General features: G+C 33.5%; 2 protein-coding genes across 3 annotated transcripts; both read right to left on the bottom strand.

Annotated features, from left to right (window-relative positions):
- Positions 1 to 10788: 10788 nt before the first annotated feature.
- On the bottom strand, positions 10789 to 16545 carry LOC138911253 (putative uncharacterized protein DDB_G0286901). Its single transcript, XM_070209231.1, has one exon. It carries the CDS (start codon positions 16543 to 16545, stop codon positions 16234 to 16236), a length of 312 nt encoding a protein of 103 aa, XP_070065332.1. The 3' UTR covers positions 10789 to 16233.
- On the bottom strand, positions 16426 to 25714 carry mei-P26 (meiotic P26). 2 transcript variants are annotated; one of them, XM_015169128.3, is made up of 7 exons: positions 25580 to 25714; positions 21551 to 22926; positions 18967 to 20999; positions 17639 to 18170; positions 17388 to 17551; positions 17068 to 17300; positions 16426 to 16689 (listed from the first exon to the last, which is right to left on the bottom strand). In XM_015169128.3, the coding sequence occupies exons 2-7, from the start codon at positions 22087 to 22089 to the stop codon at positions 16585 to 16587; spliced, it is 3606 nt and encodes a 1201-aa protein (XP_015024614.1). In that variant the 5' UTR covers positions 22090 to 22926; positions 25580 to 25714; the 3' UTR covers positions 16426 to 16584. The 2 variants fall into 2 exon arrangements, with proteins under 2 accessions (XP_015024614.1, XP_002058970.1); XM_002058934.4 differs by having other exon boundaries at positions 17639 to 18107.
- Between the last annotated feature and the right edge of the window lie 153 nt (positions 25715 to 25867).

The following is a 25867-nucleotide window of genomic DNA, read 5'->3' as shown; positions in this document are numbered from 1 at the left end:
CTGAGTAGTCTGCTTTTAAAGATATACATATATGTGTATATATATATATATATATATATATAACTTTTCATATATGTTTCATATATAAAGTACAATTTCAGATAGGTTCTTAGTTAGCATATTCGTTCAAGATGTATTTTTCTTTAATTATTTTTCCATTTTCTCTTTTTGTTTGTTTTTTTTTTCTTTTTTTTCTGTTATTTGTTTTTGTTGTCATCTATTGTTTGGTCAAACGAGCAGAATTGTTAACTTTAAAACAGATACTGGAACAATGCTAACTACGAGTTACTGTTAAATAGGTCATGAGTTCGAATTACCTGCAAACTATAGTATAAGTACTTAGGTAAATTTGTGGCATTACATTTTATTGCATACTTCTGCATATTATTGCATTGAAACAGGATTCGAATTAGGAAATTTTTTTTAAATTTATTTTGAGGTGTTTGTAATTAGTATATAGAAAACAGTTAGTTAGTTGCTTAGTTAGTATTTAACTTCAATGCGAGCCTCCAGCGCCAAAGGAAGTTCGTCTAAGGATGTGTATTGCAGTTTATTAACATTTCATTTTCACTTGGTCAGTTTGCATTAAATGTGACTTCTTCAAAATGTATTTGTATATACTTTTCGTACATCTATATATATGCATATATATATATATATATATATATATATATATATGTACATATATACATGCATATTTATATATAAACCTAATTGATTCAAAGGGAAGACATAACATTCTAGAAAAGGTTCTTACTGATTTGTGGTACAATATTTTTTGTTTTTGCTTTTGAGTTAATTATTCGTAAATATATTTAATTGTATATTTGTTACTGGTATATTTATGTATATGTGATGTATATATATTTATTTTTATTTTTCTGAATATATAGTTAAAGCAATGTTTTGTGTTTTATTTATTTTTATATGTATATATTATTTAATTCTGATTTTTGTTTCTTTTTTTTTTTTAATATAATATAACTATTCATGACGTGTAAATATCATTATAATTTGTTGTAACTTTTTCAACTACTACAATAAGACAATATAGTTGCGTATATTGTTTGGATTTTGGTGCCACTATATATACGTATATATAAATATTTGTTCACATGTGTTTGTGTGTCGGTGTGTCTGTGTGTCTGTGAGTGTGAGTTCTAGGTAAACTTTTCAAAGAACTGGCCAATTTGTTAGTTCATGTGCAAAAGCACAAGACTGTTCAATGTTTAAAGTTTTAATTATTGTTTATTTTAATGTTATGTTTTTTTTTTGTCTGTATTTTGTTGTTGTAGGAATGACACTTTAGTAAAGACAACATTCAAACAGTTAAGATGCATTGCATTGCGCTAAGTTTCTCAATTAATTAATATGGATTAATAAATACTTTTAGCTTTATACTTATAGATATATATATATATGTATATATATATGTATATATATTATTCGTATAATGTTTATCATTTAAAATATCAAAAGTGGATGGAATTATGTGATTCTAGTTATTACACGCACTGCACATATATATATATATATCTCTATATATATGTATATATATAAATTATTACATATGTTTTTTTTTTAATATTTTAGTTCCTTTTCTTTTGGATCAAATTTTGTTTTTGTATCAGATTTTATTGCTGCTGCTTCTTCTTCCTCGTCTACTAATTTTAAATATAACAATTTACTCGCTTATTTACAAAAATATCTATAGAGATGGTTTGCTGTAAAATGGTTTGGATACACACATAAAAATGAAACCATTTTTGAAAAATTACATCTTCTCATTACAAAAATACAAAGATTCCGAGTTAAAATAAATTTGAGAAAAATCGAGTTAATAGTGTTTTGGGGTAATGCATTTAGCGTTACGTTTCAATATTGCTCAATCATTTAAAGTTCACAATTTTTGTTCGCTACCTGCACAATATTCAATAAAATATTGTCATCTGTGACGGGTACAAGTAGAATAAAATTATAACACAAGCAAATCAATTCCAAATACACTCAAGATTTAACAACGTTTTCAGGGGGCGGGGCGAGAATATGCTAAAAATTAATGTATCATAAATTGTTATTATATATATGAACTTGATTGAAGGTACTTTTACCATTTAGAATGCTTTGTTGTGCTTTATTGTATACTTAATTGGTTCAAAGTTTGTGGCCTACGCTTCGGATGTGTTGTGTGCAGGTGTATTGTTGTGTGTGTGCGATCTGGCAAGTTGAGAGAGCGAGAGAGAGAGAGAGAGAGAGAGAGAGAGAGAGGGCGAGAGGTGCTTTGCTCTCGCAATCAAACATATAACTCGACCCCATTGGAATATAGATACAATAGATAGATAGATTTAAAAAAAAAAAAAAAAGTACATTTAATTGATGATGAAAATATGTTTGAAACTAAGCAAATTATATGAATAAATAATATATTTATTGAATATATATTTTTTAGAGCATTTATTTTTGTTAATTTGCCAGAATGCAATCCAAACAAAAGTGAGCCAGATATGTGAATAGAAGAGTTATTTTCGTTATGAATATTGTCATAATATGCTTCGTCCTTTCGTTTTCATGGATTCTGTATTCAATTCTGTGCTATATATAGATATATATATATAGTATGTGTTTAATTTCTAAACATTCAAAGAACAAAATTGATTTTTCAAATTTAAGTACGCACACATCAAATACCTAGCTGTATGTTTGTTCTATGTCAATAATTTTTGAATTTTTCTTAACTTTTTTTTTTCTTCTTAGTGTGCTTTTTCCTTTAATTTATTAGTTATATTATTTAGGTTTTTGTTTTTTTTTTTTTTTTTGTAAAAATCAATTTCCTAAATAATGTTTCTCAAAAGAAAACATGAATCTAAAACACCCTTGGAAAATATACTCATAAGTGTGCCGGATAATGTGCCATAAAATGGCAAAATGGCAACCGGCATCTGATCATATATTATTACAATTATACGATTAACACTATCACAGGCAGGGGGAGGGAGGGGATTGGATTCAAAAGGAAAAAAAAAAAAAAAAACAAAACAAATATTCTACTAAATATATGTGTTCATCCATGTTAGAGAACCAAAGTGCGCTTTTGGTGGTCAAAGGATACGATTTTCATTTTGGGAGGAGTTTTCCAATTGGCCAACACTTGCAGAGGCCATCTAGAGTTGCCCGATAGCCCGATTTCGAATATATATATATATATATATATATATATGTATATATATACATAGGTATGTACGTATGTATATATGTATTATGTTTGTATATGTATATGTATATAATGTTGCTTACTTAATTGGTATGTATATCATGTATAGATTGATTAAAGAGTTAAATCGCATGCAAAGTTCGCAAATACTTAGTCTGCCGTTGCGAATTCAAATGGTAAAAGGTGTAAAAAGCCTAAGGAGTACAGTCAGCAAAAATGGTATAAGTTTGTTTGGTTTATCTTCTTCTTTCCTCTTGTTGTTGTTGTTGTTGTTTTTTTTTAATTATATTTTATTATTTTGTTGTGTAAATAGTTGTATGCATATGATTCATACTCGTTATAAACTTGTCTAATCGAAAATAATAATATCAATTCGAAAAGTTGTTTTTTTTTTTTTTTTGGTTATCGATATAAATGGGCATGTCCCGCACAAGGGTTAAAGCGTTAGACAGAGTCGTTATGCAAGTAATTGTGTGTGTGTGTGTGTGTGTGTGTGTGTGTGTGTTAAGGAACATGAAGTCTTAACCCTTGTGCCACACAACTAAAAACAGTTGATCAAAAAAAAAAAAAGTACATTATTTTAAGAATATTTAGTTTAATTAATTGTTTTTTTTTTTTTTGGCTTTCCTTCTTTCTTCTTTACTTTTTGGTGTTTTTGTTGTTGTTGTTGTTGTGTGTTTTTTTTTTTTCATTCAGTAAAATTGATTTAAATTGTTTTTTCTTTCCTCTCAGCTACTGCTTCTTGCTTTAAGTTGAATTTCAGTTTGCCGTTAAGTTCACTTTAGTTAATTTTCCTTGTTTTTTTGTTTTTGTTATTAATCTCTAATGTATATTAGTTAGTTGCCAAGCCATGCATATATTTATGGCCTATATACACACAGACATGTGCATCCATTCACATACATATACATAGACATATGCATACATATATATATATGTATATTTTATATTTAATTGTTATTAATTCATACTTTTTGAGGCAGCTTCTTGAGTTCTTAACCTTTTGTTGTTTCGTGTTCTTTCCGTTCTTGTTAAATGTTCATGAATACGTTGCACAAAATAATTGATTTCTATTAAATATATACATACATATCGTGTGTATATGTGTGTAATGTGCAGGATTTTCGTGGCTTTGTTAATTTGTTATTTGGTTTCTTATTTGTGCCAATTGTTATTGTTATGCACGCTTAATTCAATTGCTTAACAATTTGTTTAAGTTTGCTTTACGCAGTTTCAATTTGTGTGTGTGTGTGTGTGTGTGTGTTTTTCTTTAACTATACAACATTATAAATAACTCACATAAAATTTATCAACATCTTATTGTTAGTTATTCTATTCTATTACGCTATACGCTAAGTACATATAGACATATGTATATATAGATATACATATATACAGATATATCTATATGTCGTGTGTGTATATAGTTTGTATATAATTCATAAAACATTCTAAGTATAGCTATTGTTGTTGTTGTTGTTGTTGTTGTTGTTGTTGCTGTTGTTGTTGTTGTTTCTAATGCTGGGCAAACGTTGCGACTTCTGAATATTTTTTTAAATATTTTTATTTTAGTTTTTTACTTTTGGTTGTTATTTCTTTTCAAATTCATTAATTTAATTGCATTCAATTTTATTTCATTATCTTGCAAGCACACACAAAATGCATATGCATACAAATATATATATATATATATATATATATATATATATTTATATATATATAATAATGCCACATATTGAGTTGACTTTTGCCTGCACAAATATCTATATATATATATACATATATATATATATATATATATTTATATATATATATATATTGGTGCCCAAAAATATTGTTGCTGTTTGTTTTGCTTCTTTTTTTTCGACCATTTTTGCTGTGTTTTTGTCTCATTTTTTTTCTCGAGCTTTCGGCTGCGTCTTCCTCAAAAAGTGTGTCTAAAATCTGAGGCACGCTTCGAAAAAAAAAAAAAACAACAAACCAATTAATAAAATTATTAAACACTAAATTACAAATTGTTTCCTTGTTTTGTTTTATCTTTCTTTTTTTTTAAAGCCATTTGACAACACAGGGAATTGTATTTTTAGTCATTAAACTAGGTTTTCGTTATGCAAAAACTTGATTTCAGTTGCTTTGAATGCATTTGCTTTGCTTTATGTGATTTTTGATTGCATTTCAATTTGATACGATTACCAGAGTGTACATACATAGACTTACGCAGACATATATATGTATATATGTTGAGTTAGCCAAGTATCGCATTGGATTATATATGCACATGAATGTGGTCATATATATGGTGATATATGGTAAAAATGATCCATTGTGCATTCCTTTTCGCATCGTTGTTATCACTTATCTATATATATATATATATATATACATATGTGTGTTTGTGTGTGTGTGTGTGTATTTCATGCTTAGTTCATACAAAATTGTGGCCAAAGTGTCGTTCGTGGAAGTGTAAATACATATTTGCTAAACTTTTACTACGTAGAGCCCCCCACTAATATTAGAATATCGTTTTATTTGCTACAAGTTTTTTGTTTTTTTTTTTTTTGTTTCGTTAATTAGTTTGTTTTGTTCTTTTGTTTTCTTTTTTTGGTTTAAAGAATTCGCATTGCAAGGCGCGCTTAGTAATTGTTATTTTCTTGCTTTGTTTTTTTTGTTTTTTTGGTCAAATCTTAAATATTACATTTGGGTTGTTGTTGTTGTTGTTAATTATTATCTTTGCTTTTTACGCTTTGTATACGCATTTGTTTAAAGTGTAGTTATATATATATATATATATATATATACATACACATATATATATATAGATACTTTCAATGTTATGTAGATTTTACTTTTCTCTAGAATATGACTGCTTTTTCATACACGTAAAAATTGTTGTTTCATTTTGTTTTTGAACAACCCAGAGATATTTAAATTGCATTCTGCGATTTAACTATGTATATATATATATATATATATATATATGCATATATATCTATATGTATATGTAAATCGAAAGTTATGCACTTACATATATGTAGATATATGCATTGTATATATATGTAGATTTGTTGTTGTTTATATATACTACATTTTATATGCTAGAAGTTTATATATAATAATTAGTATGTAAATGTTAAATGTATGCAATGTAGATTTTGTGTATTACACTGAGAGAAATTAGGAAGTTTTTAGTTGCTTAGTTATCGCACGCCATTTGGCTGCAAATAATTTTTTTGTTTTGTTTTGTTTTTTGTTTTTTGTGTTTTTGGTTTTTTTTGTTATTGTTGCTGTTAATTCTGTTCATTTAAAATTCTAGAAAAATAAAAGCTTTCTAATTGCTTCGTTTCTTGTTTGTTTTGTTTGTTTTGTTTGTTTTCTCGTTTGTTTTCTGTGTCTTCCAACAGTGGAACTCTCTAAACTATGACCGAATAACATTTTATTGCATTCATTGTATAATTTTAATTGTAATGCAACTTTTTAGCTGTTTTCTCAAACAGTTACATTATATACATATATGCACATACATATATGTATATATGATGTTACAATGTACTCGTATATCTGTAAACATATATACATACATGCGTATGCATGTGTGTGTTTGTTTTGTTGTACACACCTGAAGTTAAACACAATGAGGACTCACTAAATTATTATTACAGTGTACATCGATAAACATTTACAATATATTCGATTTCTGTTCTTTGCTAAGATCATGGCACTAAGTTAAGTATGTGAATGTGATTATATAACTGGAAAACACGCACACACACACACACACACACACACACACACATGCACACATGCACACATGCACACACGCAGACAAAGACGGAAGGTGAAAAGAAAACGATTTTTCTTTGAGCAGACAAATTTATCGATAAATCTATCGACGAAAAGCAATCTACTTTGTGTTATCGTATCGATATAAATGTTATAGCTTTTTATAAACTTTATGTAAATAATTCTCACTGATATGTACGAAAATGTAACACAACAACTCGCTAAGAGTATTCATTTCAATTCTTTAGTATTAATTTTAAATTTATTTCTTGTTTACTTTTAGATTTAGGATTCAATCCACAACAGGGACAAGGCCTTAAGCGCAACAAATAAAAGGAATCTAAACTGATGACAGTCTGATGTGTACCAAGAGAGAGTGGGGGGGTTTCAAAAACTCTATGTAGAACTCTAGTAAAATGCTTGAAAGCTGCAAAAATAATTACCCTAAAGTATACGACATCTATTCTAATGCTAATAAACACAGCTGAAACGTTAGATTTAGACAAAAAAAAAAAGTTCGATTATTCTAAAATGCGAACATTAAATATACACATATATATGTATATATATTTAGATAGATAGATATATATTTATATATATAAAATTATATAGTTCACAAGCGATTCTAGCGCTAATTAGTCGCTGTCTTTGATATTTTGTTAGAAAATCTTGTTGATATTCGGTTTGCTTAGCTGCAATTGGCTTTGAGGCAACTGTGTTCTCTCAGCTCCTAAAATCCTTCAAATATGAGCTAGCAGCAATTCAGAGCAGGACGTACAACAATTGGCACAGTTCAAAAGGGCGTTGCCTTTCGTGTATATACGATTATCAGGTGCAACTCGAAAAGTGTGAAACGAAAAATCGAATCAAAATTATATATATATATATGTATAGATTTACAGATATGTTTTCAAATCAAAACTTAAATAATGTTATCAGTTTTTGAAATAATAATAATAATTAAAAATAAATAAATAAATTGAAAAAAAAATAAATATATATATATATATAAATTTAGAGCAATATCTAAAATTAAAATTCGAAACGTGTCATTAAATATTGGAAAAATATTGGAATCTTTAAAAATGTATATATTTATTGTTCAAGCATATTTATTATTTCAATATTATGCGGCATTATTAAAATTTAAAGCTTAAAAAGTGTTGTGCAATATTGAAAAAATAAATATATATTTTTGTATATGTTTTTGCATTTATTGTAATTTATAATTTCTTAATATTTCCATTTTTTTCAGTTGAACACAACTCAATTTAATGAACAATTTTTGTATTACTTTTTGATGTTGTTTTTATGAAATATATTTCAAAACAAAAATAAAACACAAACTGATTTTTGTATATATACAAAACGATCATAATAAATAAAACAAATAAATATATTTTTTATAAATATATATATAAAAAGGAGAAATCATAAGAATTATTATTGACGCGAGGAACTTTGTGTCTGTTTATCTAATGATGTCACGCCCATATATTACTATAGAGAAAGGTGAGCGAGGGAGAGGGGGGGGGGGGGGTCATGGCATAAAATATACCATTTGTTAGTGTGTTCGTCTTAGGCGCTTTGCTTAAATAGCTAAAACAACTGATTTGAAGCAAGGTTTTAGTGAAATGATTTAACTTTTAGTTGCTGCTTTTAGTTAGTTTGTTGAAATGTTGAATGCTGCGCTATTTAGTATAACTATTTTTAATTGATTTGTGTTCTATGCATATATATACACACATATATATAAATATATATATATGTGTGCATAAATCATTGGCAATGCGCCGATTTTGTAAACATCCTTTTGATTTCACAATTTGTAACGATTTTTGGTGTTATTTATTTATTTTTTTTTTGTTGGTTTTGTTGTTGTTGCTTTTAAGGTTTCTATTTAATTGATTGCTTTTCGTTATGTTCTGTTGACCAAAATAAAAAAAAAATAATATATATATATTTGTATGTATATATATATATATATAGACTGCTTACTACAAAATCAATCCAATTTGTTTGCCCCGCAAAAACCTCACACCTTGGGCCTCAAATATCTGTCTGCATATTGGATTTTCGTCTCATAGTTTTTTCCTGCTTAAGATTTGATTCGATTTCTCGTCATTTGCTTTTTTTTTTGTTGTTTAATAACTATTCATATATTATTATTATTCATTTAGTTGTTTATTATATATATATTTTTTTTGTTTGTCTATAATAAGGCGAAAAATATCATCAAAAAATTGACGTACACTAGATTGTTTTTCTTCTGTTCATTATTGTATTACATATATGTATGTATGTATGTATACCTTCTACACACACATATATATATATGTATCTACATGCATACATATGCATATACATGTGCGTAGATGCATGTGTATAGATTGTGTGTATATGTATATCATTTGTGAGCAACGCTTGTGTCGCTTGCATCGCTAGTACCTTACTTGCCACGCCCATAATTCAGCAAATGGGCGTATGGGCGTGGCAATCGTTTAAAGAGCATTCGCTTAACTGTGTGTTGTCCTCGGCTGTGTGTCTGTCGTTCTTCTTCTTCTTCTGAATTTCTTTATCATTTAATACTTTTTTTTTGTTTTTTGTTTTTTTTTTTTTAGAAGTAGAGTTTCAACTTTTCCATTTCGATTTGTTTTTTTTTTTTTGCTAATACATTTAAATATTTCAAATAAAATGCATAATATTTTGTATATGTTGTATATGTATATATAGATATATGTTTTGTTTTTTTTTTTGTATTTTGTTTTTTTTTTTTCATTTATCAATATCATTAATATATATATATATATATTAAAATAATTTGATGTATAAAGCGTTTGGATTTTGTTTTACATCATTTCTTTGACATTTTGTTTTTGTTGTTGTTGTTGTTGGTTTTAGTTGATTAATAAATTTAACTAAATGCACAATATAAGACATGAATCTACATAAATGAAACACGCAACTAGGCAAATATGAGGGCTAGAGGGTGGGTGTAGTTAGTTTTCGAGTGTTGTAAATGGAGAGAATATTCAAAAATGTATTTTGTTTTGTTTTTTTTTTTTTTTTTCAAGTGTACACAGGCATTTGATGGTGTGTGTAAGTGTTTGTGTGTGTGTGTGTGTGTATATTATTAGTAGTTTAAGTAACTAAACTAAAACCACGACTTGCCGCGTAGTCCAACCTGACTGATTACTTGACCGAGCTGAAGTCGGTGCGATCTAATTAGAATATGCATACATATGTCTACCTATATATATATATGTATATATATATATATACTTATGTGTATATGTATGTGTGTATATGCGTGTATAGATTTCGTTCTTGTATATACTATATACTCCTGGATCCATATGTATATCGTATATGTATAGTGTTTATATGCTCCATTTTGAATAATCGAATTCCAACGATTTCTTCAATCGCAATTTGACATTCAACCAACCGTTTTTAACCAATATTGAAATTTTCATTCAATTCTGTTTAGACTAATTTAGGTATTTTCATCATTTTAGTTTTTTCGTTTTTGTTTTTTTGTTTGTTTTGTAAGCGTCGCATTGAGGAACAAATTAATTAACAAATGTAATTGGAAACGTAAACGCTGCTGCGTCATGAATGCAAACATTCTTGTTATCGTTTATCGTTTGCGTTAGTGTTATCGTTATCGTTTAGTAGAAGATTAGTTTAATGTATTGTATGTTTGCATTTAGGTATATACGTATGTACGTTGTTTTGCCAACTGAGCAAGTTCTTCGAAAATATTTCGTTACGTTTGTCACAATTCATTCTCAATATTCATTTTCGTTACTTTCGTTTTATTATTATTATTATTATTATTATAATTATTAGTTGTTATTATAATATGTATATAAACAAAATTAATACGCTTCATTATCGTCGTACATAATAGTTGTTGTTAATATAGTTATACCATATATATATAAAATAATTGTTGTTGCTTTCATTTCACGTTTTTATTGTATATATTTAAAAAAAAAATAAATCTTTGGCAGCATCTTCAAATTTTCTTCATCAAATATGAATTACATGTGATTTTGTGTTTAATTGTTTTTTTGTTTTTTTTTTGTTTTTTATTTTTTCTATATTTTCTTCAAGTTAATATTTGTTTTACACATTTACCATCTGGTGTCTTGTGGTATGCCAATCGAAAATGTAAAATAGAAAACAAAGCATATAATTAAACATAACGTGACTGAGGACTTGAGTGTTGTACATAGAATGTATATAAAGTTAAGATTTGTTTGTTAACACAAAATTTATAAAGTATATAACACAATAAAGTACAAGAATAATGATAAAACCGAAAATAGGTAAAAAGCGTTCACTCTGCCCACATTGTACGCAATCAAATAGCAATTAATTTTTTTTTTTTTTTTTTTTGGTTTTTTTCTTTATAATTATTAAATAATAGTATAATAAAAAATATGCCTTTTCTTAGTTCAGTTTTCGTGTTTTGTTTACGTTTCATTTGAATTGCTTTTGCTTTTTTTGTAGCTAAGCCACAAAAGAACGGCCTCAAAAATGTTATTGGCACGAGTTGGCTGAGTTGGTTAAATGGGGCGTGACGTCAATACGTTGCGTAACGTAATGCTGTTACGTTTGATGTTAACAGAAAAGTTCGTCATCACGTTAAGTATTTTACGTCATTGTTATATTCAATTTTCCGCATTGCATTGCGTGGTAAGTCTTGTTACGTCGCGTATACGTTACGTGTTACGTTTTGTGTTACGTTACGTAAGTGATGTTTTTCTTGTCGCGGTCACAAATGTATTTGCGTGTTTTTCTTTCGTCGCGTTAAGTCCTTTTGCGTGATGCTACCGTTACTTCCTTCGATTATTTGGCGTTACGTTATACGTTAACGTTAACGTGTTCTATGTGACGTATGCGCTGTTGACTAGTTGCTCTGGCCTTAGTATGTTTGCATGTGGTGTTTCGTGTAGTAGATTTGTGTCTATGCGAAGAATCCAATTGTTTATTTTTTGTTTTCTTTCGTTTTTGTTGTTTTTTTTTTTAAATGTCCAGTGCCACGCCCAATGGCCGACCAACCCAGCCGCCTTTACCATTGGCTAAACTTATATATGTATATAATTTAGCTAAATATTATACATATACACATACAAGTGGTATATATATATTTATATATATATATGTATGTATATATAGTCGTTATGTAAAAAGTTTTAGTTCATAATCTCAACTAAATTGTAAATTTGATTTAAACTTAAGCACATTTTTTCATAAATTTGTATGCAATAGGAAATCAATTAGTTAACGTTTACTTTCTTTCTTTCTCTTGCTTTCTTATGTTTTCTCTTCCTTTTCTATGGTTATCTTGAAACAGATTCAGTTTGCATTAAAAATCATGTTTCCGTTAACTTAATATCATTTGTTTTTGGATGTTTTATTTAGTTTTAGTATTTGTGTTTTTTTTCTTTTTGTATCTGAATTAAACCTAAAGATTTTTTTACTTTGTTTGCAACAAAAATATTTTGTTTTTTGCTGTTTGCTTCCTCTTTAAACTAAAAAAGACAAAAAAAAAAATAATAATAATTTGTAAATGTTATAAATAAAAGCGTGTGGAATTACAATTTCTTTTTTCTTTTTTCTTCTTCTTTTTGAAGGCTTTCGTAATAACTAGAAACAAAGTGTAAAAAGTCGCTTTTCAAATAAGTTTTTGTTATTTTGAATGTTTCAAAAACGTTTATAACAACTTTAAGAGTTTCGATTTGTTTTTTTTTTGTTTTTCTCACAGAATTTTGTTGACTATGTAAGGCGCAAATAAGAAGAAAGTTAACAAAAATTTGGCATATTTCACATTTGTGTTGTTTTTTCTGCATCTGCTATTTGTTGTTGTATTTTTTGTTTTTAGTGTTTTCTTAATACTTGTTTATTCATATATTTTGTGTTTTTTTTTTATAGTGTTTTCTTTTTTTTGTAATAATGCAGCTGCAAAGACAACAATTTACGAAAATAAGAAATCTAAGTAAATTCACTAAGCACAATAGTATTTTTGTTGTTGGAGAGGAGGATGCCTTCGGGCTTCGTCAAACCATAAAAAATTATTGTACACAATATAACATGATGTCGTCTTAATCAAATAGTAAACTAAAATCATTAACGTATTTACGCATATAAATTAAAATTATATTTCAACAGCCAAATTGTTCACAAAAATTGCATTTTCTTTTTTCTCTTACATTTCTTCGACAACAACTTTGGGAGGAGGTTACCTACTTTCGTTTTTTTTTTTTTTTTTTTTTTTAACTTAGCTTATAAAAGAAAATGTATATAGAAATTCATAATCATAATCATTATGTGTGTCGCTTGAAGATTTCAATATTTAAGAGTTGTACAACAACAAAAAGATACAAAATAAAAGTAATCATAAGACAATTAAAAGCGTTTCACAAACTTATTCAAATAAATGTAGCTATAGCTATAGTTCTTGGTTTTCATAATATACATATATACATATACATATATATATATATATATATCAAGTGTAGCCTCACACGTAGTATTAACGAAAAAAATAAAAGTCAGGACATTAAAAAAAAAAAAACAATTATACATAATTAAACAGTATAAGCATAAATTGTTTCGACAATTTTGTTTTGTTTAGTTGTTTTGTTGCTGCTGTGCTCTACAAATAAAATACGATTTAAAACATATTATTCGGTGAAAATGTTGTTTAGAACATTTGTTGTTTGTTGCTTGTTGTGTTTCTTTGTTTCTTTGTTTGTTTGTTGTTTAAAGAAAACGCAAAGAGCGTTCAAAATGTACATATATATTTCATATAACGCACATGGAAAACTAGAATTAAATAAATGACAAGATTAAAGTTATTCATATGAAACACATTCAATTTTAACGGCGTTTAACGAATCACTAAACAAGTGTTTGTTATATATATATAAAAAAAAAATAATATTAAAAGTTAAATCCATTAACTGGTTACATACACATTACATTAAACCAATTCACTTCGATACGTTTAGTTGTGTATGTATTGTATATGTATACTAGGCGTTTAAGTGTGTGTATGTGTGTGTGTATGAGTAAGTGTTGTGTGAGTGTGTGTGTGTTGTATATAATAAAATGTGTGTTACAGCCTATAAAAAATAAGTTGCTTCGCTCTTAAATATTTCATCATAATTATTATGATCTCTTTTCACTTAGAACATAGTCAAAAATAAATTGCCATTTTTACATAATAAAAAATTCACAAAAATTATTTCGTAATCGATTGTAAAGAATAAAGAACAACAAAGTCATAATATTCACATCTAATCAACTAATCATAATAATAATTATAATAATAATAATAATAATAGTATGTTATGTTTTTTGTTTGTTTTAAAAATAATAATGTCTTGGGAGTAAACCAGCCTTATATATTGTATTACAACGGGAAAGAAATGGCACATGCCCCAAATATGTGCTATAGAGTCTATACATATTAATATACATACATATGTATATAATATATTATATATAGTATATGTATATGCATATGTATATGTATATGTATGTGGGCATATGCACACGTATGTATATGTTTGTTTTTGTATGTATATAAGCAAGAGGAATATCGTTTTAACATTGTAAATATATATATAGAACTTAACAATAGTTTTATTTTGTTTTGGTTTTTCTCATGGTTTTTTTTTTCTTCTGCCTTTCCTACTTTCATCTTTTTCAGTATTAGTATTGATTTATTTTATCATTTTGTTTACTTAGTTGGTTGGCCTAATGCATTGCAAATTTGTTGCTTTTGTTGTTTGTTATTGTTATATATTTTGTTTGGTTTGTCAGCTTACAATTAGTTTGTTTGTAAATTTTTGTTATTATTACTAATACACTCACAAACGCGACAATGAGAACATATAGCACACATACACACACGCAACACACACACACAGGCACACCATAACAAACACACACACACGCACGCACACACACACACACACACGCCGCACAATGCGCATATCGTTTGTGTTTGTTATAAATATATATATATATATATATTCATATATATATGTACATATCCATATAGATGCATATACACAGCGACAAAAATCAGCATATATGTGTTATTTTTTGTATATACATATGTATGTATATATGGCAAAGTCATATAGTCATAGGAGTTTACATATGTCTGTTTAAGATATTTTTGTTTTAAATATATTGTTTTGTTTTTTTTTTTGTTTTTTTTCTTGTTTATATTCATACACATACGTATATAAATAAATATCACCTTATATAAGCAGCAGTAAGGAAAAACCTAAACACTTTTGTTTTTTATTTTTACGTTAAAATTTAAAATATCTGTTAGTTGTACACAATTTTAGATGTTGTTCATTATTGCCTGGTTTTTCCTGTCCACTTTGAAAATGTGCACAAAAAGGGCACGTTTCCGCATATATGTAAATGAATATATACACATATATATATACATAAATTTATATATAGATATATATGTATGTATATATAGCATGTAAAATATATGCGTGTTTGTTTTTGGTTTTCATCGAAAAAAGATTTTGGAAGGGGTTTTGCACAAAAGAGCTAATCGGTCCATATAACAATATATATGCCTATTAATAGATAATAAGTAACATGTAGTTGTGTGTGTTGTGTTGTGTTAAGTGTGTAGAGTGTGTTAAGTGTGTGTGTGTGTATGTGTTGTGGGAGTGTTGTTGTTTGTTCTGTGTGTGTGATTGTGTTTTAGTGTTTCGTGTCATATGACGATTTTAACAAGAACATAACTAAAAATAAAAAATAAACAATTAAACAAGAGCATTTTTTTTTTTGTTAAACGTGTTGAAAAATATGCGAAGATTTCTTCCTTTCTTTTCCATTGATTTGTTTTTGTTTTTTACACTAAGTAAAGTTGTTTGTTTCTTGTTATAGATTTGTTTGTTAATATTTTTTCTTTTTTTTTTTCAGTAGCGCTAATCGTTTTTTTTTTTGTTTTGTTTTTGTTGTTGCTATTAAATTAGAGATCAAAAATAGTATTGTTGCATTTTGTTGTTGCTTGTTGCTGTTGTACGATGACAACACTTCTGCTTAAAACGTGTGTTCGAGATTCGAGATGTTACGCCCGTTTTCGCCCCCATATATATATATATATATACATATATATATATATATATACATATTATTGTGTTGCATTGTTGCAGTGCTTAACGGTACTGAGCTTTTCTCGAGCTTTTCTATATGGAAGGCGACGGCTTAGCTCGAATCATATTGTTGCTATGTTGCTCCATGTCGGTGTTGCTGTTGTTGCTGCTGCTGCTGCTGCTGCTACTGCTGGTGATGTTGCTGTTGCTGTTGATTATGCTATTGTTGTTCCTGTTACTGTTGCTGTTACTGTCGCTGTTGCTTGTTGATTGTTGCTGTTGTAGTTGTAGTTGCTGCTGCTGCTGTTGTAGTTTCTGTTGTAATTGCTGTTGTAGATGCTGCTGTTGCTGTCTGCGGCATCCGTATATCTTGCCCGACGAGTATTTGTAGTTGTATTTGTTCATATCGACAGCTGGACGATTGTTGCGCGCTTTGATTTGCAATCAGTGAACATAGAGGGTGTTCAGGACGAGCACATGATGATTGTTTTTGGCCAGCGTTACTACATAGCCCTCTGAGGTAATTTTCAGGCCGCAGCACCGTGAAACCTGCATGGGTCAAACAATTTAATTAGTATCGAAATCAAAACGAAATCTAATACTAGTAAGATCTGATGAAAATGGCAATTGTTTGCGGCTTGGCAAGAATATTATGGACTTGATCTTTAGCAGAGATCTGCAAATATCTGCTGCGAATATATACATGAGTATATATTAGAAGATTTGCGTATTTAGATAAAGCATTTATACGGAAAGACGTGGTCACCAGCATGACGGACAACACCCTTGATATTTATGCAGGGCACTGCTCAATGCCCCTATTCAATTGCGAATAGAGTACTAAAATTAAATGCTAAATATATAAGAACACGTAGTAGAAGTTGATAATTAAATGAGTACAAAATATAATAAGTATAATATGCAAACCTTAACATGGGGGCACTCGAACTCGGATTGAAGAGCGCCTTCGCGCGAATAACAGGCCACATGGAAGCGATTGCCGTGCGAATCGCCGATGAGTACATCGCCAGCGTTGGATATGTCAATGCCATTGGGGAAGCAGGTAACCTTCTCGTTGCCAATGCGATAGAGGAATGTGCCGTCCTCTTGAAAAACGGCCACGCAATGCCCCTTAAAATCGCATACATAAAAATCGTTGTCTGCAATTCGAAAAGAATATATGTTAGATGAAATAAATATACATATGTATATGTTAATTGCAGCTGCTGCCAGAGGCTACTACTTACCACGTATGGCTATATCGGAGGGTTCACGCATATAGTCGCTGCAATCGAACCAACGCACCAGTTCGCCCTCCTCGGAGATGACAAAGACGGTGGGCGAGACGCTATCAACGGCCACAATGTGACCCTTGGCGGTGACAGCCAGACCCGCAACGATATCAATATACCTACAAAGATTGATTGGCAAATTTTTTGACATATAGATTCAATTCAATAACACACACGCACACACACACACACACACACACACGTACCTGATTGCAATTTTACGCATAAAATGTCCGCATTTGGAAAAGATTTGCATGCGCGAGCGCTCGTTGCCGCGATCGCAGACCACAAATTTGCCATTGTTATGCATGACGGCCACTTTGCGTGGATACCAGAGCTGGCCCTCCTCCTTGCCGGCAACGCCAAATTGAAATTTGAGTGCGCCCATTTTGTCAAAGACCTCAATCCGATGATTGTTGGTATCGGCGACAATGATCTCCTCATCGACGCCTAGACAAAAGCCGTGCGGTGAATTGAACTGTCCCTTGGCGGTGCCCAGCGAGCCAAATTTGCAACGTATCTGCATGGGCGTGGCCTTGTTGCGGCCCGTTACAACGCTGGTGGTGCCGGGTGGCGCAACAGCATGGAAATTATTAAGGCCCATCTCCTCGACGCCGCCAACGATTGGATTCAGTGTCTGCAGACTGGGCGATGTAGCTGCCGGCATGCAGAAATCTGTTAAAATATAATCAAGGCACGTTGAGCTTCCGTTCGACGACAACAAATCGTGATGCTCATCTGTGTGTTGGGTGGTATTTGGGAGTGTTTGGATTTGTTGTTGGTGTTGTTGGTATTGTTGGTGTGTGTTGATTGTTGAAAAAAGGAAAAAACTTAAAAGTTATCAAAACAAACAAAAATAAAAAGAAATACAGAAAAAAAAAAAAACAATAACAAGAATGGTTTTTTCGGTAAACCGAAGATTACAAAATTGCAAACAATGCGCATAACGCACTCAAATATTCAGATCTTCGACAGATTATTTAAACAAAAACTAATTTGTTTGCGCATTATTTTAAGAGATAAAATCGCAGAAAAGCGCCATATTAACATGAGGCTAAATATGAGAGTAAATAATAATAGACAAGGTAAACATTAAGAGCGTATAATCCGATGTGACTATTAAATCGGTGAGCTTTACTTAAGTTTATGAGAATCGCAAAGAAAGGCGATATTAAAGTGCCAAGGCACGTGTGAAGAGGCAGACAGCTAGATAAGAATATGAGAAATAGGGGTAAAGTGAGCCTAAATGAGCGGAGATCTGGAAATCTATATTATATTGATAGCTTTCCAAAAATTGACATATGGTCTATTGTTTCAGAAATCAACGGACTTATATGGACAGGTATCTATACCAAAACACGATGTCATTCAGATATGTCTCATTCTGTAGGTCACAAAGGATTGGCTACACATTTAACCTGTTCTATAACCTGTCTAAGATCCGACCATTTCAGCATTGCATACTGTCTGCAACGATGTAATGTCTGTGCAATGGGAAACAAGCATGTGAACAATATCTGGAGGAATTGCTCACCATTGTTGTTGAGTCCGAGCTTGGCCAAAGCTTGCAGATTGTTAAGGGCACGCTGATCACCGGACAGAATGTCGGCCAGTGTAATAGGCTGTGTGGGCGTTACCGCCGAGGCGGGAATGACCGCCTGCTGATGATGGGACGCAGCGCCGCCGGCGGCGCCGGAGGTAGCGGCCACAGCCACGGCATTGGAGCTGCCAACGGCCAAAGTATCGTTTAGAGTATCCGGTATGCTCTCAGTGAGACTGGCCAAACGCGACAGATTATATTCGAGCATGCTGAACGGTGGCGGTGGACCGCCAGCATTCATGCCCATGCCATTGAGTGCGCCCAGGCCCATGCCCACAGCAGCGTTGTTGGGTCCGGCATTAAGATTAACATGGCCTGCCGATTGCTGCACCTGGACAATGCCCTGAGGCGTCACCATTTGTGCAATTTGCTGTGTCACGGGCAGCGTTTGTGGCTGTTGATGCAGGACCTGTTGCTGCTGTTTTTGTTGTTGTTGCTGCTGCTGCTGCTGTTGTTGTTGCTGTTGCACCTGTTGCAAGGCCTGCTGCTGCTGTTGCTGCTGTTGCTGCTGCTGCTGCTGTTGCTGTAGCGGTGGCTGCAGCTGCGGCGGCGAATCTGGCGGCAATGTGCTCATCATGGAATAGTTGGTCATCACGGAGGTGTCACCATCGAATGAGCTTTGCAAAGATGATGGCAATGATATGGGACTGAATACCGCCGCCGAGCTTAGCCGTCCTTGCACGGAGCTGCTGTTGCCGCTGCCGCCGACACCGGTCAAGCTGCGCACTCCAGCGGGCAGCAAACCAACACCATGACAGCCAGGTGCCAAATTTGCCGGTGGCGGTGTATGCTGCTTGGGCGTGGCTGTCGGTGAGGGCGTTGTTTCAGACATCGCAGTTCCAGCTGCTGTTGTACTCTTGGTTGACTCGGTGCGAAATTTGCCAAACATTTCGCGGGCAAAGCGCTCAAACTTCTCGGGCATGCACTCGAACTGCAGCTGATAGTTGGCATCACTTTGGGGCGTCTGCTCCATGAGATTGGCGCACTGCGCACTAATAACTGGCTTCAGCAGCAGAAACTCAACGGCATTGGCCTTCTCCATGGCACGTTGACCGAACTGTGAGGCCTGCTGCAAGCGTCCCATATTGTTTTCCAGACTCTGCATTAGGTCCATAATTTTAAGTTCACGCTCCGAATGCAGACGCCCCAATTCGGTGAGCAATTGATCACGGATTAGCTCAAGCATTCGCTTGTAGCTCTTGTACGCATCTTCGATCTGCTGCCGCACATGATCGTGCTGCGATTGAAGCTCGGTCAGGGCGCTGCTCAGATTGCCGCCAGCATCGTTACAATATTGTGCCTTCTTCAAGGTGTCCGTAATGGTTTGCTCGAGATCAGCACGAACCGACTGCTCTGCAATTAATGCCGTTTCATAGTGATGGTCGTTGCCCTTGTGCTCGCTAAGCAGGCAATCATTGCAGGTGGGCACCTGGCATGTAAAGCAATAGTACTTGAGATTCTCGTTAATGTGCTGGCGACAGCAGATGGGCTTGTGTATGATCAGCTTGTCGTTCTGCACGTTCTTTTGCAGATCCTCGATGCGAACAACCTGATGGTTCTCAAAGCAGCGCATATATTTGTGTGCATTATCGCAGCCATTGCACAGAAAGTTGGCGCAATCATTGCAACGGGAAATGGCCTCCTCTTTGCTCTTGCACGACGTGCACGGTATATGCTCCGCCTCGAGATTGGACAAATCCAGTATATTGGTCACAATATAGTCAACGGTCAGACCCTTGATACCCTTGCTGCCCAGCTGTGTCTGCTGCTTGCAAACGGGGCATTCGAGTAGTCGTTGCTGATGATCGCTGCCATCAAATGACGCCGATGAGCAGCTGGCTGCCGACGATAGAGAGGCGGCCGGTGAGTTGGCCGAGTTTGCCTCCTTGTTCACCAGCAAATTCTGCAAACAATCCTCGCAAAATACATGTAGACAGGATAAAATGCGCGGCATCACCAAGTGCGAACTGGAGGAGGAGGAAAGCAGGATTTTTAAAAAACATTGTTTCCATTGTGAAATTGTTTGTACAAAATAATCGATGTCGATACAAATCAAGTTATCTGAAATGATCAGTGCTGGCAATTTGGCCATTTTCTATGCCTGACTCTTTTACGGCCATTTTTTAATATATATATTAGCTCCTTCTTAACCTCGCTAAATTGTCAAGACTAAAAAAGAGCCCATCGAAAATATTTGTGTTTATAACTATTATCACTTTTAACAGATGAGCGCGAGCCGGGCAAAAATCAAATATATATTTTTCAATACATATTTCGATCTTTTACAAGAATTGTGCGTGTAGTCGTAGGCTTTTTTGATTATAATTCGTGTTTCGATTGGGCTATGAACAACTATTGAGGCACGCGCCCATCTCTAAGCCGTACCAAATTCCTCGAGTTTCGTTAAAAGTCTAAAAGTCTCGCACAGTGTTGGCAAATATTTGTAGCAGAAATCAGTACAGATTTATCGATATTATCAACATGATCTAAAATGCGTATTTAGGGGCACAGAACTCACCTGCACAGCTTGCAGTTCTTATCAGCATCCTTGAGCATGGAGCCGCACGTATCCTCCAGCGAATCGAGCTCCGTAACACTTTTGGCATCGTAGCCATGGCTCAGCTCCTGGCTGCTGCCAATATTACTATCCACATCGACCACCAAACCGAGTCCTGATGAATTGGTCGTTGATGGTGCGGTCGTTGATACCGATGATGTAATCGATGCAGCCGATCCAATGCTAGACGAACTAACGCGTGTCGCATCAATGCTGCCCACTGTGCTGCTGCCCTTGCCGGTGTCCGTGTCGGTGCCAGTGCCATTGCTGCAGCTGCTGCTGTTGCTGCAGGCACTGCTGCTGCTGCTGCTGGTGGTGCTGCTGCTGCTGCTCGTATTGCTCACATCGATGTCCTCCAGCACGGACGATGAGTTCGATTCCTCGCACAGCGTTGTACTCAGCGTTGTCCTCTGCTGCTGCTGCTGCTGCAGCTGTTGTTGCTGATCGTCAATTGTCGCTGGGACCAGTGTTTGGCCAAGCTCCTCCAGCAGCGTGCTCATGTTGCCAGCAACTTCTTAATTAACTGTTTGATCTATTGATATTCCTTTCCAATGGGAATTGGAATTGTAAGGGGGTGGGCCGAGTTTTTTCCCTTCTTTGCAACGTTTGTTCTCGTTCTCGCTATCTCTCTCTCTCTCTCTCTCTCTCTCTTTCGGTTTGCTCTTTTCTTAATCTTAGGCGTGTATAGTTGTATCTGTTGGTTGTTTGTTTGTTTTTGTTTTTGGTTTCAAGTCCTTTGCGCTTACTTAACTATTTATCTTCTCTTATAGCTGCATATCTTAATTGTTGTTATGTTGTTCGCTATTGCTCCTTGCAGCCATGCCAATTGCACATAAGCAAGAGTATGTGTGAGAGTCGATATTTGAATTTCTTCTGCCGCTGCACTCACGCAGACATATACATACACACAAGTAAGTAAACGCCAACAGACAGGCAGGTAGACGGCAACGAGAGAATGGGAGAGGGAGTGTAAGAGTGTGCGCTCGCTTGCTGCTGTACTCACGCACACAACACAGCCACAGACACGCAGGCACACACACAAGCACAGTTTTGTTGTTTTGCTCGTTTTGCTCGTTTTGTTGCTCCTTTTACTTTTTATGCGTCTGCATTTTGTAAGCCTCTTGATTTCTGTTATACTCCTCTCCTTGCTGCTGTTTCTGTTGTTGGCCGTGATCCGTTAGAGTTACCGTTAAAGCAATGAGCTGCGTGTTGCTGTTGTTGCACTTGTTGTTGTAGTGTTGCGTTAACCACGACAAAAACGATGACGAAAACGACGACGACAACGACGACGACGACGACGACGACGACGACAATAGGCGAAGGATAACAGCGTCGTTCTGCACAATAAATATATCGAAAGGCAATGGAAAGCGTAGCGTCAATTAACCAAATTTAGCAAGAGGAAATAAATAATGATACAATAACACTTAACTGTAAACTTAATGGTTAATGTAATGACCAAACATAGTCATTAATAAATAAGCTACCTAAAGAGACCTGCGAGCTCTAAGTACTTAACTACCCGAAACGCGAACCAACTTAGAAAAGGGGGGAAAAATAGAAAAAAAAAAAAAAAACAACAAAAACAAACAAACGACGACACGCCTATTACAGAGAGTTTCGAACGAGAGAACAAAACTGAACGAGAAACATACATAGTCAATTGTTGGCACTAAAGTAAATGATGAAATGTTTGTCTCAGCGATTCACACAGTCAATACGAAAGGAGGGTGTGGGTGGTGTGTGGTGTGTGGCAAGAAGTAGCAGCTAAATGCTAAAGCTCCTGCCGCTTATGCAACACACAACGCCACCAAGTTGCCACATAGCACATTATGCTGCATACTTTAAGGAACATCTAACAGTTTCTTGTTGATTTCAAACGTCTTTACATTGGATCACCGTTATCTATCAATAAAACGGGAAACTAGGAAATTATTGTTTGTTTATGTTTGAATGTATGTATATTACGGTTTGTAAATGTAGTTAAGTAGTTGAAAATTAATCCCCATCTCTCTACTGAGTGAGTAAGTGCACTTGGTTTGTAACGTCCTTGGTTATAATAAAATGTGAAATTTACAACACTGGCTTAACGAAGAAAAATTAATGCCGATCGTCAAAAATTATTATAAGTTCAATTGATTGATTAACAATTAAGAGAATAGCTAAACGAATAGATAAATAATATATTTTATAACTATCGATAACGACCAAAGCCATTATTGCATCCTTTCGTTTTAATTTGCAATTTGATACGGATGCGCCGATCGACGCGCGATCTTTCATTTGTTAGAGATGTAATCGATCACGATAGTAACTATCGCAGTTAGTGCAAGTTTTAGAATAGACGCGAATCGATTCTTTACGCACGTGCCATTGATATGTGTGTACATCTAGCATACACAAATACAAGCATACATATGTACTCGTAGCAATTGCAAGTTGCCCAATCGGCGCAGGCGCCTGTGCTAACATTTATGCAGCACAATATACATATGTATTTATGCATATATGTATATATTTATATGTATATATGTAGTAGTGGAGCCAATGGCGTTTGCAATAAATTCAACTTTGATTTTCGCCCTTTATACACCATTATTTTTATTGCTTGCAGCAAGGACACTAAGCCAAAAATCCTTGAGCAACGAACGCTCATATTTGCATATGTATATACTATACATATGTATCGCCCAACAAAGCTATGTACATTAAATTTTAAGCTCATCTATTTGTCGTTACATATACATGTATATTTATTTATATGCACATACATAGAAGCACACGCGGGTTCAAACGAATTTTTGAGTAATGCCCGCAGCGGATGTGTCGCAAATTTAAATGTTGATTAGTAGCCCTCAAAATACAGGAACAAAAAATAAGTGAAACGGTAATAAACCAGCCACAACAATAAATCAGCTGCACAAAACAATTGCAATAATGTACGTTAATACGTATGTATGTATGTACATTTATAGACTCCGGTACAAACACACGCACACACACACGCGCGCATACGGACTACACACGTGGTACGCAAATTTTGAGCGTTTTGTTTACGAGAATCTGTGCGCGACTGTCGACTACGCGACTATGCGCTCCGTGCAGTTGGAAATGGGCATCAAAAAGATATGCACTCCCCCGACCCTCACTATCCTAACGACTTTGTTGAATCTGCGCAGCTGTTGTTTTTTTTTTTATATTTTTTTTTTGCATTTCATTCGTTTTTTTACGTACGTTTCAAACGTTTGTTCTCGCTGTGCGACTCTGTCGCTCTCAAATGCGACAGTTATTTTCAGTGCAGCCACCGCGCGTACCGCAACCCATGTGTTTTGCGGGTGTGAGAGAGCGGGAGAGCGTCTCGCACATGTGTTGGTATGCGCATGCTCGCTCGGGGCGAAAAAAAAAAAACATTGGCAACCCCACACACACACACACACACACATACGTAGACTTCGTTGAAAATTGAATTTCTTTAAAAATATGTGAAAAATTCTATTTTAAAATTGGCTCTTTTACACTATATCTTCGTATGCTGACTGGACATTAATGATGTCCGTGTTTAAATTCTAACTGCACATAAACTATGTTTTGCAGCTAAACAACTGAATGGAAAAAAACGCGCCCGCTCTTTTAAAAGTCGGTACTTTTGGGCTACATATATACTCTGTATGTATGTTTGCATATTGTTCGCGAGCCTGGGCAATTGAGCGAGTGTCTAAACGTGCCGAGGAGGAGCATATCGAGAGTTCTAATAGTGGACAGAGAAAGTGGGTAGGGGGCATCACACAGTACACACTTGCAGCAGTGGGCAGTGTCGTTCTGTTGTCCTTGAACGCAAAATTTCCACTCCACCGCCCAGGTGCTGTTGGTCGAACGAAACACACACACACACAGCACGCACGCATGCACAGAAAGTCCTTCAAAAGTCTTCGCGTCGTATGCCGTTAAGCAACAAGATTGACATTTTGTTAATTATTTTTATTGCGATACCTTTCTATAAATTTTCACACGTTTTTTTTCTTCTGCTCGTTACGATTTATACTTTTTCGTCGCGCACACACGCACACACACACACACAGCACTGCTGGCCGCCGCTGCTGCTGGTTCTCGCGGTTAGTGATGATATATATCACATCGCATCGATGAAAATGGTTAACCGATAGGTCGAACGATAATTTTGGCATCTTTGGTAATTTGCAATTCGAATTTAGCGGATACCCGAAGCAAGAATATAAATAAATGCCAAATCACATATGTTAGTAAATCAAATCGTACAGT

This window comes from Drosophila virilis, chromosome X (assembly GCF_030788295.1).
Source record: "Drosophila virilis strain 15010-1051.87 chromosome X, Dvir_AGI_RSII-ME, whole genome shotgun sequence".
In the NCBI taxonomy this organism is placed as follows: Eukaryota; Metazoa; Arthropoda; class Insecta; order Diptera; family Drosophilidae; genus Drosophila; species Drosophila virilis.
Note: the sequence above shows the minus strand (reverse complement) of the source record. Positions and strands in the feature narration are given on the sequence as shown.

Excerpts from the sequence above, each read along its gene's own strand:
- LOC138911253 (XM_070209231.1), bottom strand. The coding sequence starts at position 16,545 with ATGAACAAATACAACTACAAATACTCGTCGGGCAAGATATACGGATGC.
- mei-P26 (XM_015169128.3), bottom strand. The coding sequence starts at position 22,089 with ATGAGCACGCTGCTGGAGGAGCTTGGCCAAACACTGGTCCCAGCGACA. Across the intron at positions 21,000-21,550 it reads AAGAACTGCAAGCTGTGCAG|TTCGCACTTGGTGATGCCGC; the intron begins GTGAGTTCTGTG and ends CTCCTCCTCCAG. Across the intron at positions 17,552-17,638 it reads ATGCGTAAAATTGCAATCAG|GTATATTGATATCGTTGCGG; the intron begins GTACGTGTGTGT and ends CAATCTTTGTAG.